Below are 14421 nucleotides of genomic sequence, written 5' to 3'. Positions count from 1 at the left end.
AGTATTATGGCGTCATATTACGCCATTCACCCGACAGGAGTATCCTGTTTGAAATATATTGCATGTGACAGCATTATACCATACTACGCCCTGGCATTAACAATAGCTTGCAATGTAGCCTTTTGACAGCTTAAGATAGCAGGAAACCCTGCTTAGACAAGTCAGTTTGCATGGAAAGCCTTTATGTACCAATATTTCTGTGTTGTTCGTTATTTAATATTGTCAGCATGTTAACTAAGTCAGTTGTTTTTGACTATTTGTAGTGTACTTTTTGATATAGTTTAGGCTAAGCATCGTGTGTCACAGGCTCATAGCAAGCACGGAATAATCAAATGGCGGTTTGGAGGGCAAGGGCCACGTCTTTGATAACAATTGCTTTCGCAATTCAGCTTTGCAGTGGAAACCAAACAAGCACAGGTAAACTAGTATTGCACTCAGGCTTTGTGATGTTGCAGGCTTTGCTATTTGTCATGCTACTTGGTACTAACTTTGAGAATAAACTTGCACTTACACAAATGAAGGCTTCGTATGACTGTATGCGTTGGTCAGGTGGTGTTTTCGTGTGGTTTAACTTTTTAAGGCCGTAGAATGAAATAGTGGTTATATTTAATATCGTAGAATATGTAGGAATCTTAAAGCTCAGTTTTACTTGCTTGGTAATATTTGTATTCCTCGCCATAACACTGTTTTGAAGGGGTTAAAAACTTGTTGTTTTACCTGGTGGTAGCCCCGGTAATTCCTTCATTTAACATAATATGACGTCATCGTAACGCTTGACTAACGAAAAGGTTGATTCACGACCGGTGCAAACAAAAACAACGTGTTTTGCTCAAAATAACAATAACCTATTACGGTACTTTGAACAAGAACTGAATTTGCTATTTGCGATGTTTTCCACAAATTTTCTGCTTGGTCCTTTATCAATTGTTAGATCAACAATAGGCTTTGTTGTCGTATTCTCTTTTCTTTTTTTCAGCACGCTCGTTATTTTTAATGGTAACCGCCAGTTTTACACAACATCAATCAATATTATTATCGTCTTAAACCTCAATGATCTAATTTTAAACCAGTATTTCCCAAACAAGATTTAATGCGAATTCTTTCTTCGTACACTTTTTTTTTCATTTTCACAGTACACCTGAAGAAGCAAGGTTATGCTTGCGAAAGCTGATGTCGAAAAATATAAAGCTAACCTTCAGAGTGCCAAGCTGTATCCTGTTTTTTATTTTTCGTACACTTTGAAACCTTTTGCTACGTTCTTACCAAAGCAAAATATGAAAATAACATTAAAACGTAACCAAAGAAAAATAAAAGTTTAAAAAATTTAAAAGAATTTAGTTGCAGTTTTAATTCCGTCAACTTTGTCACTTGATGGCAAACAACAGTGAAGGACTGTGACATAAACTGTGGTGGTAACTGGTTCAACAAAAGTTTGCCCCAAATTTGATTTTTTTACCACGATATAAGTACTATAAACGCATTTTACAAATTAACTTTTACATTTGCAGTTACCATCAGTACAACATCTCCACCAGTTGTGGAAACCACAAACGTAATCGTGGTATGTGCTATCAATCATTCATACCAAATATCAACCTTACAATAATTGAGAAAACCTGATTCAGATTTCCTGTTGTGGGTGATTTTGTGCGTACTGCTTAAACACTTTATGGTTGTTATACTTTGTAGATTGACCACACAGACACGTCTACCGTCGCTATAGCAACCACCAGCAGTACCACCACCACTGCTGGTTCAACCAGCACAGATGCTGCAGAACCCATTGAAGATATGCTGGTTTGGGCACTTAAAGTTTCTTCATTCATACCGTTCTTGGTGAGTTAGGGCCTTTGAAATCATCATTTTATCCGTTGAGAAAGGCTCTTTATTACGGAATGTCCGTAACAAGTTACGATTTGATGATTACTGACATAAATGGATATTTTATGTCTATCAGCTCACGAGTTTATTATATGCATTTCATTTAAATTGCCTGAATATCGTAGCTATAAAATTGCAACTACAGAAAGAATAACCTTTCAAAAATACCCGGAACCATGTCTTACAGACACTACTTACTAGTTTATAGCACATCATGATCGCTTTTAACTTGTCCTGTTGCAGGGTGATGACCACAGTGTCCTTGTGGCTGCACTTGCCGATCCAAACAGAGCAATCAGTGCCGATAACACGCTGGCTACAGAGGAGCTGTACGTCGGTAAGCGTGGCTCCCAGTTTTGGGCGCTGGCTGCCGACTACAACAGAAGTCGAATCTACTTTACAGATTTTAGCAGCAACCACATAGGAGTTTACGATATGAAGGTACAGCCAGAAATAGGGCTAAGCTTTGTATGTAGGGTACATTGTTCTACTGCTGTGTGATTGTTTGTTATACTTAAAAACTCTCCTTTGTTTAAAATTGGCTGTGCTTGTATTTAAACTACTGTAAGGGGCGTACCCTACAAGCTAGCGGAAAGTCACATATTCTGCTTTTTGCACGTGTCAGGCACATTCGCCGACGTGCTGGTTTATTAGTTTTCTGTTATATTTAGAAACATTTTCCATAAAAAGTTGTATGTTAATGTAAAACTACAAGAAAGGGAGTGATGTTTTGAAAGCTAACAGGTGACAGCACTCTTCATCGTAAAGGTGTGTCGCGTTACTAATAGCAACGCGCCACATTTGCATTGCATTAAAATTAAATAATGGGGAAAAGTTAAACTATAGTAGTGCATTTCAGGTTAATGAATGGAATATAGCACAGTAACTCGTGTTTAAGCTCTGCTGGTGTTGCTTTGAATGGGCAGGATGTGATGGTATTGTATAAGCAGGTGTATTATTCACGCGTTTTTGTGTGACCAATGACCCAAAGCATCTGCACGATTTGTGTGTGACGCACAATGCAGCAGGTGCCGTCATTCGTTGTATACGTCACATACAGGATGGCGAAACGTTTATGCAATGAATAAATAATATATTTGATAATTTGTCAAAAATATGTCTGTTCGCTTATGATACGTATAAAAATACGAAAAGATTTTCGTTTTCGACTGATTGAGGCGCAATAATGTTGGCCAACTTCCTTCAACTGCATGAATTATTCAAGCATTTTAAAGCCATTTTACCATGCTGGCTTTTCCATCCCAAGCAATGATTTATCATTTGAAGCCGTTTAGTCCGTGTGAGCTATTGTGTTCCAGGTAAATTTTTCTCCATTCCTTTCAAGTCAGCAATCACGTGACACTGTTAAGCACGACACGCACAGCGCGCTATTCTTCGTTGCGTCTCCTGTCATACAATTTTCTTTCTATGCAAAGATCACGACACTTTATATTCACTTTACGCTACACTTTTAACCCGGTTTACTTTGTTGATTCACAAAGTCCTGCTGTGTTTGACACAAAAACGCATTAATATCTCTTGTTTTTTTATGTCATTTCAGGCCAAAACCTCGCGCATCGTTTTCGAAGATCTCAGTTACGGAATCGATGGAATGGCAGTGGATTGGTTCACGGGGAATATTTATTGGACGGATACGGATCTTCGTGTCATAACAGTGGCGGATTCGGAATTCAACTACTATAAACATATTATCAATATTACCAGCAACGTTCCTGCCAAAATTGCGATCAACCCGATAAAAAAGTATGCTCTTGAAGCCTTGAGATTTAAACCACCGGAAAGAATGTGTAGTTTTATATTTGGTGTCAAACTATTTATTATAAAAAGTAATACGTTGATTTACGTTAACTTGCCTCAATGATGAAGTGTAAGATTAAAACACCTGTTGTTTTGTACTTCCTGTGGATTTTTCGCAATCTTTGCCGTTATCAAAGTATAACATTTGCCACTGTGCCCCTGAAGACCATTGACCGAGCATAAAATGTACTGCACTGATTTAAGGTCGCTTTTCTGGTCGGAGCGAAGTACAGACGAATGTCGATTGTTCAAAAGCGATTTAAGCGGCAACAACATTGTTCATCTTCATACCTTTGCTGATGTGGAGTCCATAGATGAGATGACCATGGACGTTTCAGAGAACAGGCAAGATTCTTCATTCCACATTAAAATGTCATATCATTGATTCCGCGAACTATAAACTAGATATTCCCCAGTAAATACGTTTAAATTTTATCACATTAACTCGGTTACAGTTTGCCATTATAAAATCACCTTTGATTTACATTTACAGGTTATATTGGAGCGAGAGAATACGTGACACATCGTCCGCAAGAGTGCGCTATTTCAACCTTGACAACACCAACGAAATAACGACCATTTATTCGTCAAATCGAGGATGGTTCATGGGCTTGGCTTCGTACAAGGTGCTGCGGTTGTTTAAATTTAACGTACACGTTTGATTATGCTCCCCTAACAAACCACTAAACGTCAACTGTCAGGCTATTGGAGCAACTATTTACGAAACAAATGCTTTATTCAGGAGTTTCTTTATATCGGAAACCGACTAGACAAAACAATACGGATCCTGAACAAAACAAGCGATGTGGCTTTGCACCAGTACTCACATAGGAGGACTCAGACTCCACGCGGGGTGGTTGTATTCAGCGCCTCTATTCAACCATGGACCGTTGAAAACCATTTGGCCCGTGAGTACAAGATTTTTACGTCGCTGGCAGAATGGTTTAATGTTGAAGAAATAAGGGTCGAAAAGGGTCGAAACTATGAAAGAATTCGATTGAGAACGGGGAAGTAAAGTAAACTTAAATGACTAAAACTTTAGCCCCTTTTTAAAAACAGCATCTTCATCACAAAATGATGGCTGATAAATAACGAATAGCGCTATCATGTATAGCTCTGTATTCGTTTGTGGAGAAAAGACTAATGTAATATTGCTATATGGTGAGTAGTACTAGTGCTGTATTTGTTACTATATTACTTAATGGTATATGGATAATAATTTGCAATCTACAGACCCATGCGCGGACCACAGCTGTTCTCAACTTTGTCTGACCGATGGTCCATCCAGTCATGTGTGTGCATGTACCACTGGTTCCTTCCTGCAGCCGGACGGAAGGTCTTGTGACGTCACATTGATCGAAGACGACTTTGCTCTTTTGATGGACGCGAAACACGGCAAGATATATCAAGTGAGGAAAGTATATTTGAACGTGTTTGACCCCTATACTTATTTCCAAAACGTATGCAGCATAACAGCATTGCGGAAAGATTTTCTTATGAATGAGATTATTGACCCAAGCTAGACATTGCACTTAAATATGGAAGTAAAAAATGCTAATTTGCTTGAAGCATCTTTAATCGTATTTAAACGAATGTCTTAGGAGATTGAATTCGCACAAAGTCATTATTCGTTCATCATATGTAATAGCACATAACGTTTTTTTAGCCTTGATCAACATTTCTATACGTTCGTATTTTAATGACGTTTTAAACGTAAAATTTACTTTGCTTTCCAAGGTTCCTTTGACTGATCCATCAGCTTTTGTTTCGCTTCCATTGACTGACGTTGGAGTTCCTCAGTCTGTCGATTATGATGAAAAAACTAAGAAAATTTACTGGGCGGACACTGCAGGGTCCAGAATCATCCGCAGCTACTTGAACGGGACAGAACAAGAAGTTATACTCACAGATGTTAAAAGTTAGTCAGCGTCCGATCTAACACGGAACTATTTGCTAAATTGATTAATAGCGTTGGGGAGTATTTTGCCTGCTAGTAACAGTTTTACAGTAGAATATGACACTTATGTTTGACGAAACCAATGTCTGTATTGACGTAGTTACCATTTATTTTACATACAAACATTTTGCCACATACTTATAACAGGAACGTAAGGGTAGGTTATCCAGCCCTACTATGATTATGACTAACGTTGTTTTTAATGGGATCCGACTTTTTTGGTCTGTTTTCATTCAACATGCGCCCTAATGCGGAACTATTTGTAAAGTTGATTAATGGCGTCAGGGTTTTTTGCCTGCTAGTTGCTGTTTTGCAGTAAAAGATGACTTTTCTGTTTGATGAGTCTCATGTCTGTTTTGACGCAGCTGTCATACACTTATAAATGACAGTAGAAGGTTATCCAGCTTGTAACTATGACTAACGTTGTTTTCAAGGGAACCCGGGCTTTGTTATTCTTCTTTTTTTTCGCAACGCATGAATGCCTTTGAACTTTGACCCGGTTGAGTCATGAAAACAACTTACGATAACCAACGGTTTCTAGTAAACTTATTTTGTCGGTTTGTTCATCTGCAGCTTATTCCATTGCGCTGGATCAGGCGTCACGAAACCTGTACATCGCCGATTCTGACCGTGATGCTATCGTTGTGATGTCACTCGAATTACCATCTGTGACGTCAACGCTACACGTGCACGATATTCACAGAGTTTGGAAACTTTTGATCAGCGATAAACTTAAGTAAGTTGTTCGAAACATTTCCAGGTAGAATGACCGAGATTTGTTATCACTGACAAGACGTAATTTTTCTTTCAAAACTCATAAGTTGTTGATATAAATACTTGATGTAAAGTAGGGTTGCAACGCAGTATGCAAAACGCTCATCAGTCCATTTACAGAGGGTTTAATATCAAACATTTCTTGACTGGCTTGCTTCCGTCTGTGAAACACACGTGAAATACATATAACTATATTTCTGTGAAATACATGCGAATATATTCCAAGCACACATTTCCAAACCAACATTAACCACGAATGGCACCAGAACATCTTTTAAACGCTTCGTCTCATATTTCCAGGAAAGTGTTTTGGTCAGATTGGGGACAGGAGGTTTCCTCGGATGGTCGTACGAGCGGAGTCATTGAAGAGATGAACCTGGATGGAACAGGAAGGAAGATCATCGCCAATGACACAAGAGGACCTCAGGGACTTACAATTGATCATGAAAGTAAAAAGAAAAAATATTTCAAACCTACATAGACTAGCTTTGTCCACATTCATACATAGACATGCTTTTTATATTGTATATAATACGCAGTAATTGGAAAAAAGCTCTGGCAAGTATTTAATGAAACAGATAAACGCATAACGCATAAGTAAATAAGATATATATGGATTATTAGCTGTGAATAGCATTGTCTGGAAATGCTTAAGTTTTAGAGGAAATAAATTAAATCTGTTCATATTTCAAAAGAACTAATAAAAGGTTAAACCCGTTCGAGCAATACATTTAATCCTAATTTATCTGCATTTCTTTCTTGGTGTCTAGAGGATTGTCTTATCACACTGTAGGTAAGGTTATTCTTTGAAACTTTAACTTTTCTTAATATGTGTTTAGACAATATTCTGTTTTGGACCGAAATCCTGTTTGGAACAATCGCGTGGATGAACCTCAACAGCGGTGAACGGGGAAGATACGATCTTCAGTTCCACGTAATTGCCTCGTATTTAAAGTAGACCACGCAATGTGACCTGGTCTCTTTTTGTTTGATGGCTTGGCTTGGTTGTCAGGTGTCAACTGCAAACTATAATTAGCTTGTCCCGTACCGGTTATAAATGCAGTATTTTTTAAATAAGCAAAATCAGAATGAAATCTCTGTTTAACGAGAACTAATTTCGTTTCATTTCATCTTGGTCAACTGAACTGCAAAATCTTGTCCAGACACGCTAGATATATTAGAAAAGTTTTTATTTACAGAAAAACTCTTTTGTCGCTGAGCTCGCATACCACAATGGCTACATCTATCTTACCGACCATAGAGAATCAAACGCTTTCCGTGTGCGAGTTAGTGATGTAATGAGCAAAGTCACCGCCGAACCAGACGATGTTGAGGAATTTGGTCCCCGAGTTTTCTATGATTTGTCCGGGATTAGGATTTTTTCATCGGCCGCGCTGAATGCAGGTAAAAATGTTAAAAAGCCTAAAATCTGAAGCATCTCAATACTATCTATATTCGATGTTATGTAACCTAGAAAATCCTGCCGTTATTTTTCTCAGAACTCGCGAACAAAGGAATATAAAGAAGGCGTTTGTCTTTTAGCACTAAACAGCTATCTATTTCAACGTACATGTCACTGTTTTGTCGGCTTTGCACATACATTTCTTATACGTACTATTTTATCAGAATATGAGTGAATTCGTTTAGTGCAATTTATTTTTAGACACCAACACCTGTTCCGCAAACCGGAGTAGTTGTCCGCAAATTTGCGTTCCCAGCCAGTCCGACAGAATCTGTTTGTGCAATGATCATTCAGTCTTCGTACCAAGCAACAACACCTGCACGCAAGTCCGGCCTTCAGGTTCTACATCTTTTTATATATTTATTTCTGCAACCTGTTTTGGTAAATGTCTGCAGCGTTGCATAATTTTTATATCAAACAACACTGCAGTGACTGAGTGTTGCATTGTCAATGTTTTATTTCTAATGAAACGAAGCGGTCAACATTTGATAGTCGCTGGTCGCAATATCTTTTAGCTACGTCTATATGAAACGCTGACTGCCATTCACATAATACCAATGATAACCTTGGTATTTATAGATGATGAAATCTCTCCTTCATTCGGTGATACTTGCCCAAGTTTTCAAGTCCTATTTACGGACAAATGCTCAGACACCAGTTCCTTCAACTTCACCGCACCAGTTGCCACTGATAATTCTGGCCACGTTGTCGTGAAAAGAAGGGTAAGACGATAAAATTAGATTACATCATTAACCATTGTTGAAACCTCAATAATGCACAATCCGAGAAAAATCATCTTTCAACGATTGTGATGTGATCAGGCTCGAACAATTGTGCTTGGCATTTTAGGATTGGTCACCGAATAGACGCCAATGTAAATGGCGAGATATTAGCTATTGTTTAAATGCTTTGAGAAAATCTTTTGTCTGAAAAATGCAAAACATTTTAACGACGCGATGCTAGGATATAATTCAAGAGCATGTTTTCAAATAACATGTTAACCTGGTTACCCCCAAAAACTATTTTCTACCCCTGAGAGTCTAACAACTGTTGACTGAGAACCGCAGGACCATTTTTACCGCATTCCCCAGGCTAAAGTCAAGTAAATCGCTTCCTCGTTCATAAATACAAACCGTATGGTTTTCCATTCTCTTCATGTGTTTAAAAGTTTCCGTTTTTCCCCAGCTTAAGAAGCCCCCGCCTTACGACCTTCTTCCTGGTAGCCACTTATTCCAGTACACAGCTCAAGACAATAACGGGAACGTCGAGTATTGTACTTTCACTGTTTTCGTGATCAGTAAGTTCCTTCAGCTTTCATGGTTTCAATTGTATGTTGTACGTCGTTTAAGATATATCAAAGCAGTGCAAACAATAGTAAGGTTAGTATAACTTAAAGTCCAGTTGGTTAATTACACTGGTCAACACACATTTTGGTGCCAAAAAAGTTTCAACGGTTTTAGGGTATTTTTATGTCGCTGAATCCAAAAATGGCATTAGTTTTTCCGAATTGGCTCTAGTTTTCGAGATATTCCATATTTTTGTTTCAAAAAGTGCTAAAAATACGCAAATTTTGACATAGGTAAAATTCTCTTTATACTACAACTTTGATGAGTCTACATCTGTCTTTTCAATCATGTGCATACAGTATTCTTCTATTTCTGATGCGATATTGTTAAAGATGCAATCGTTAACACAGAGAGCCTTCTTTACGCGAATCATGTTTCATGTGAAAATCAAGCAAAAATTATAAAACTTAGGCGATGTTAGCAGTAAACAACAGATTTTTGTAACGCAAAAACAGGCGACGTCAAAGCACAAACACTACTTTTAGTAACGCTCAAAGTACATTTAGTAAGCTGTCAAAGCACGCTAATCAATCATATATCGGTACTGTAATACAAAAAAATTAGTCGATGCTTGTAAATTTTCTTTTGTACGACTTTCTGGAATGTGATGCAGCCAAGCAGTCACGTTGGAGACTCCAACAGTAGTCGGCCATCATATGGGCATCCCACCTGCCCTGATACCTCTCTTCCATGACCTTAATGTCCTGGTGGAACCTTTCTCCCTGCTCTTCACTTATTTCACCAAGGTTTGCAAGAAAACGATATAAGTGGCTGAAGAGATAGTGAACCTTGATACTCATCTTCACACCCAAATCTTTCAACTTGGAAAGCATATCTTCCACCAATTCTTGGTAATTTTCAGCTTTTCGGTTACCAAGAAAGTTCTGTGTGACTAAAACAAACGATTGCCAAGCAGCAGACTCTGTGTCTGTCATGGACTGCACAAAACACACATCCTTTATGAGTTTGCGGATCTGAGGGCCATCAAAAATGCCTGCTTTAAGCTTTTCGATGGTCAAAGCAGGAAATGTTCTGCAAATATAGTTGAAGCAATCCCCAGTTGCAGGCAAGGCTTTCACAAATTGCTTCATCAAACCAAGTTTTATGTGCAGCGGTGGAATGATGATCTTCTCTCTAGCAACTAAAGGTTCATTTATGATGTTACCTTCACCTACTCTCATGGAATCTCTAAGTGGCCACCCTTTCTTCACCCAGTGATCAGTGCGCGCTCGGCTATCCCACAAGCAGATAAAACATGGGTATTTTGTATAGCCGCTTTGCTGGCCAAGCAAAAAATTTACCATCTTCAAGTCTACACAGATTAACCATTGGTAAGCGTCATAATCCAGTTTCTGTAATACCGTTTTAATGTTGTTGTACTCTTCTTTTAGTTTTGTTGAGTGGCCAATTGGGAGAGATGCATATCTGTCACCATTATGTAGCAATACACATTTCAAACTCCTTTTCGAACTGTCTATGAATAAGTGCCACTCTTGAGGTCTATATTGTGGCACTCCCATTTTCAGCAGAAGCCCTTCGATGTCTTTGCAGTAAACAAGTTCATCTTGTTGGCTAAAATACGGAAGTAATTCTTTCTCTCTTGTACGGTAGAATGTTATTGAAGCTCCGGTTCCAAGGCAGTTTTTGTCTTTGAGTCAGGATGCCAAAATTTCTGCTGCTTCTTTGGATAAGTTGAGATCCCTGATAAGATCGCTCAGCTCCTCCTGCTTGAATGGCTCTGGAATGAATGGACTGCTTTCGAACACACTTCCACTGCTCTCACTTGCAGAGCATATATATACTGAACGAAAATGTGACAGGTTGTCAATTCAGTCACAGGAAAATGCATCCTCCCAGTGACAAGGCCTAAGCATATTGTCAAACTTCCACTAATGAACTCAATTCTCACTTGAATTACAAAAAACCTCCACGTTTTCCAAACTTAGTTATGTGAGCAATAGCTTGAACTTGACTCGTGGTATTCCTTTCTCTGGCTACAGAACTATTAAACTCTGATTATAACATCTTTAGTCTACAACAATATAGCTATAAAATGAGATATTGATATGATGTGATAACTGAAGGGAGTACTCTACACTGTACATGTGGTGAACAATACAAAGAAACTGTAGCTTATCAGAATGATGCCGAAAATGGAGTGTTTTCAATGCCTTGTTTCTGAAGTAATGGGATGCTACAATAACAAATAGACATAGTGGAGTATCTGGTCCAAAATAAGTAATGCATACTGCCTAAGAGACATTTTCAATATGCATTTTACTGATGCTTGTGTTCACAATTGGCAGATACTAAAGTTAACGATTTTTCTCTTGTCAAAAATAAAAAACATCGATATCTCAAAAACTAGAGCCAATTCAAAGAAACGAATGTTATTTTCGGACTCAGCAGCCCAAAATTACCCAGAAACCATCAAAATATCTTTGGCACTCAAAAAAATGTTTTTTTTGTTGGCCAGTGTTATCAATTGTTGCTTACAAATTGGTGAAGGTGTTTAGCTTTTTAATAAAACCGTAAATTTAGACCAAAGCAGCGACTAAACTTTATTTGTATCAGGAGCGACTTGTGCAGGCTTGCCTCGATTTCAATCTGGAATCACAACAAGCGCGCCATCGTGCGAAACCAAATACGGCTCCGTTATCAACATAACTTGTCCAGGATTCGACAAACCAAATTTTGAGGTTTGTTTGGCTTTAAGTAAATGTTGATTTCGACTTAGAAGTAAAAAATTTCTTGTTTCAGCACTGTTTTTCATGTATACAGTCGCTAAATGTTTCACGTAAGTTTCTTAAGCGTTATTCAATCTCCCACAAATATACGGTGGTGTGGCAATTGGCTAAACTGAAAAATAACAAGTAACCGATTATTATTACCGTCAACTGTGCAATTAAAGGTTTTCCGCTATTGATGAAATTGTATTTATTTTGTTTTGAATTGAATTTGTATTTATTCAACCGATTTGTTTCCTTCAAGACACAATGCACGCGTAGTGGGTCGTGGACTCCCAATGAACCAATCATCTGTCCTACAGCAACCACGACGACACCGACGTCACAAAACAGTAAAACAAGTAAGTCAGTAATTGACATTTTCAATGATTGGTAATTTGTTAAGTTTTACCCAGAGTTTGATCAGTTTTCACTTACAACCTTGGCCATAACCACTAATTAACACAACATTTTGCGAGTGAGTAGAAAATACCATGCCACTTACTCTGTTTTAACACTCTCAAAATATGCTCTATGACTTCGTTATTGTACAGTAAGACCTATCGTGTGACGTATTAGCGCGCGCATGCAAAAAGAAAATTCACCGACTTGTTTTATTACAAAAAACTATTCAGCCACTACTACGGTGCCGGCTACACCTGGTCCTGCCACCACTCAACGAACGCACGAGCCAAACGGGGCCACTAGTAAGTCGACTGGGTTAATTTCCAGCGCCAAAAATTGCTGTTAAAGTTCGCCAAGCTTTAATTTTGCGGTGTTTGTATTCGTGGCTTACATTGCATGAGGGCTACTGTTAACTAACCCCGTGTTAACAAACACCCTGCACTAAAGTCGGTCCGGAAGCGTTTCAGGGAAACCGCTTCTGTGTTTGTTGTGGTCTCAGTTAAATACACTTAAGCAGCCTATATTGCATGCGTGGTGATCGTATACCTGTCAGTTGCTGTTGTCGCTAACGGGTTGCCAATTTTTAACATTCTGTTGCTTGAACGTGGTGTTGCAATGTCTGCTCAGATAATCATGGAGAAAATTTTTTTAAATAAAGAAGTTGAGTTTGGTGAAAGTTTTGTGAAAACTGTTCATTTTTATGTTACAATATGCATGAAGATGACGCCAACATTTTACTTATTATTAATTAACAATCAATTGGCTTATTTTTGTGAAATAAGCAACATCAGCATGCTGGCGGCACCTTGTGTTTATAAACCACATGTGCATTACTCTCGAAAGTATTTCATTGTATTAAACATACTTCACCAATTTTTATTATGGTAGTTTATTTGCTTTCATTTCAATAACTCATATTTTTCAATTTCCAGATTTACCAGTATCAGCGGCACCAGAGGGAGTAAACGGGGGAGTGATCGCGTTAATTGTCATAGTAGTCGTTTTCGTTGCCGTTGGAGCCGGATTTCTTGTTTGGAGGTACTGTATATGCATTTTCGACATTATTAAATATCACATCCTTAGCACCATCACTATTTTTGTAAATTCAAAACCGGAAGTTCTCAAAGTTTTGTGTAAATTGTCGAATGTTATGTTAAGTAAGGTTTCAGCATTTGTATCCATAATTTAAATTTGCTTCTGTATGTTCAAATCCTATAGATATAAATATCACTTGGTGTTGGCTAAAAAAGCGTTTTGGAATCGTGCTGATGACACTGTGCAGCTTACTACCGAAAACGGGCATTCCCCTAGCCGAAGTTGGCCTTCCGTGGAGTCAAATGTGTACATATGATGACGTCAAAGATAGTTTTAGGAGAAAAGACATGATATTTCTCAAGTGCACTTAGTTGTTTGCTACCTACTTGTTAAGCAGAATTCTTTAATTGAAATGCAGTTGTTTGTGCTTGGAATGTCAAATGGCGTCTTGCGTGTGTTACCGCAAAACGCACTCTCACGGTAGTGTATCTATTTAAGATTAATGCTGACCTTGCTTTAAGCAAATTAACGTCCTTGAACTTTTATTCCACTGAAAAAGGTCCAACAGTTCGTCTTCAGTTCTTCGCATTATCGGCGTGGTCTTTTCATGTCATTGGTTAACATACGAATACTTGCATTTTTTAACGGCACATTTAACAAACTGAAGATCTACAGAAACAGTTTTGTATTGAAAAACGCATTCTAATTTGTCATATATTTGTCTTTGACATCTGCCTTTTACCCGTTTCCTAAAAACCTCTCTGGGACCATATAAATTATTTTATTCCATTTAGCAATATTAAACGTCTCTGTATTGATTTTATGTCTCTGAGAATTTTGTAGAATTTTTTTTACTTTATTGATTTTTTCGTTGTTCATGTTAACCTGTAGATTTATTTGCTTTTCGTTGTCAACGTGAAACGTTTCTTTTTTAGTTCTTCTGCAAAATAAAGTGTTATATACCGCAGTTATGTACCTTGGACATTACTACCATTTGCTATTCAGTTGACTTTGCAC

The 14421-nt window shown here is 38.0% G+C and overlaps 1 protein-coding gene across 4 annotated transcripts; it reads left to right on the top strand.

The window, feature by feature from the left end:
* Nucleotides 1-239: 239 nt before the first annotated feature.
* Nucleotides 240-14371, top strand: LOC143461211 (low-density lipoprotein receptor-related protein 1B-like). 4 transcript variants are annotated; one of them, XM_076959040.1, is made up of 22 exons: nt 241-417; nt 1509-1561; nt 1690-1836; nt 2125-2322; nt 3443-3645; nt 3904-4044; nt 4193-4325; nt 4442-4607; nt 4933-5108; nt 5437-5617; nt 6230-6392; nt 6731-6879; nt 7270-7364; nt 7630-7834; nt 8094-8231; nt 8472-8614; nt 9078-9189; nt 11813-11937; nt 12230-12326; nt 12600-12671; nt 13302-13407; nt 13588-14371. In XM_076959040.1, exons 1-22 carry the CDS (start codon nt 333-335, stop codon nt 13718-13720), a joined length of 3021 nt encoding a protein of 1006 aa, XP_076815155.1. In that variant the 5' UTR covers nt 241-332; the 3' UTR covers nt 13721-14371. The 4 variants fall into 4 exon arrangements, 2 of the variants coding, with proteins under 2 accessions (XP_076815155.1, XP_076815156.1); XM_076959041.1 differs by lacking the exon at nt 12600-12671; XR_013118021.1 differs by lacking the exons at nt 12600-12671; nt 13588-14371 and having other exon boundaries at nt 240-417; nt 9078-9271; nt 13302-13343.
* The last annotated feature ends 50 nt before the right edge of the window (nt 14372-14421 follow it).

This window comes from Clavelina lepadiformis, chromosome 5 (genome assembly GCF_947623445.1).
Source record: "Clavelina lepadiformis chromosome 5, kaClaLepa1.1, whole genome shotgun sequence".
In the NCBI taxonomy this organism is placed as follows: Eukaryota; Metazoa; Chordata; class Ascidiacea; order Aplousobranchia; family Clavelinidae; genus Clavelina; species Clavelina lepadiformis.
The sequence above is the reverse complement of the archived record's forward strand: the minus strand, read 5'-3'. Positions and strand labels throughout refer to the sequence as shown.

Excerpts from the sequence above, each read along its gene's own strand:
- LOC143461211 (XM_076959040.1), top strand. The coding sequence starts at position 333 with ATGGCGGTTTGGAGGGCAAGGGCCACGTCTTTGATAACAATTGCTTTC. Across the intron at positions 5,109-5,436 it reads AACACGGCAAGATATATCAA|GTTCCTTTGACTGATCCATC; the intron begins GTGAGGAAAGTA and ends TTGCTTTCCAAG. Across the intron at positions 13,408-13,587 it reads GCCGGATTTCTTGTTTGGAG|ATATAAATATCACTTGGTGT; the intron begins GTACTGTATATG and ends CAAATCCTATAG.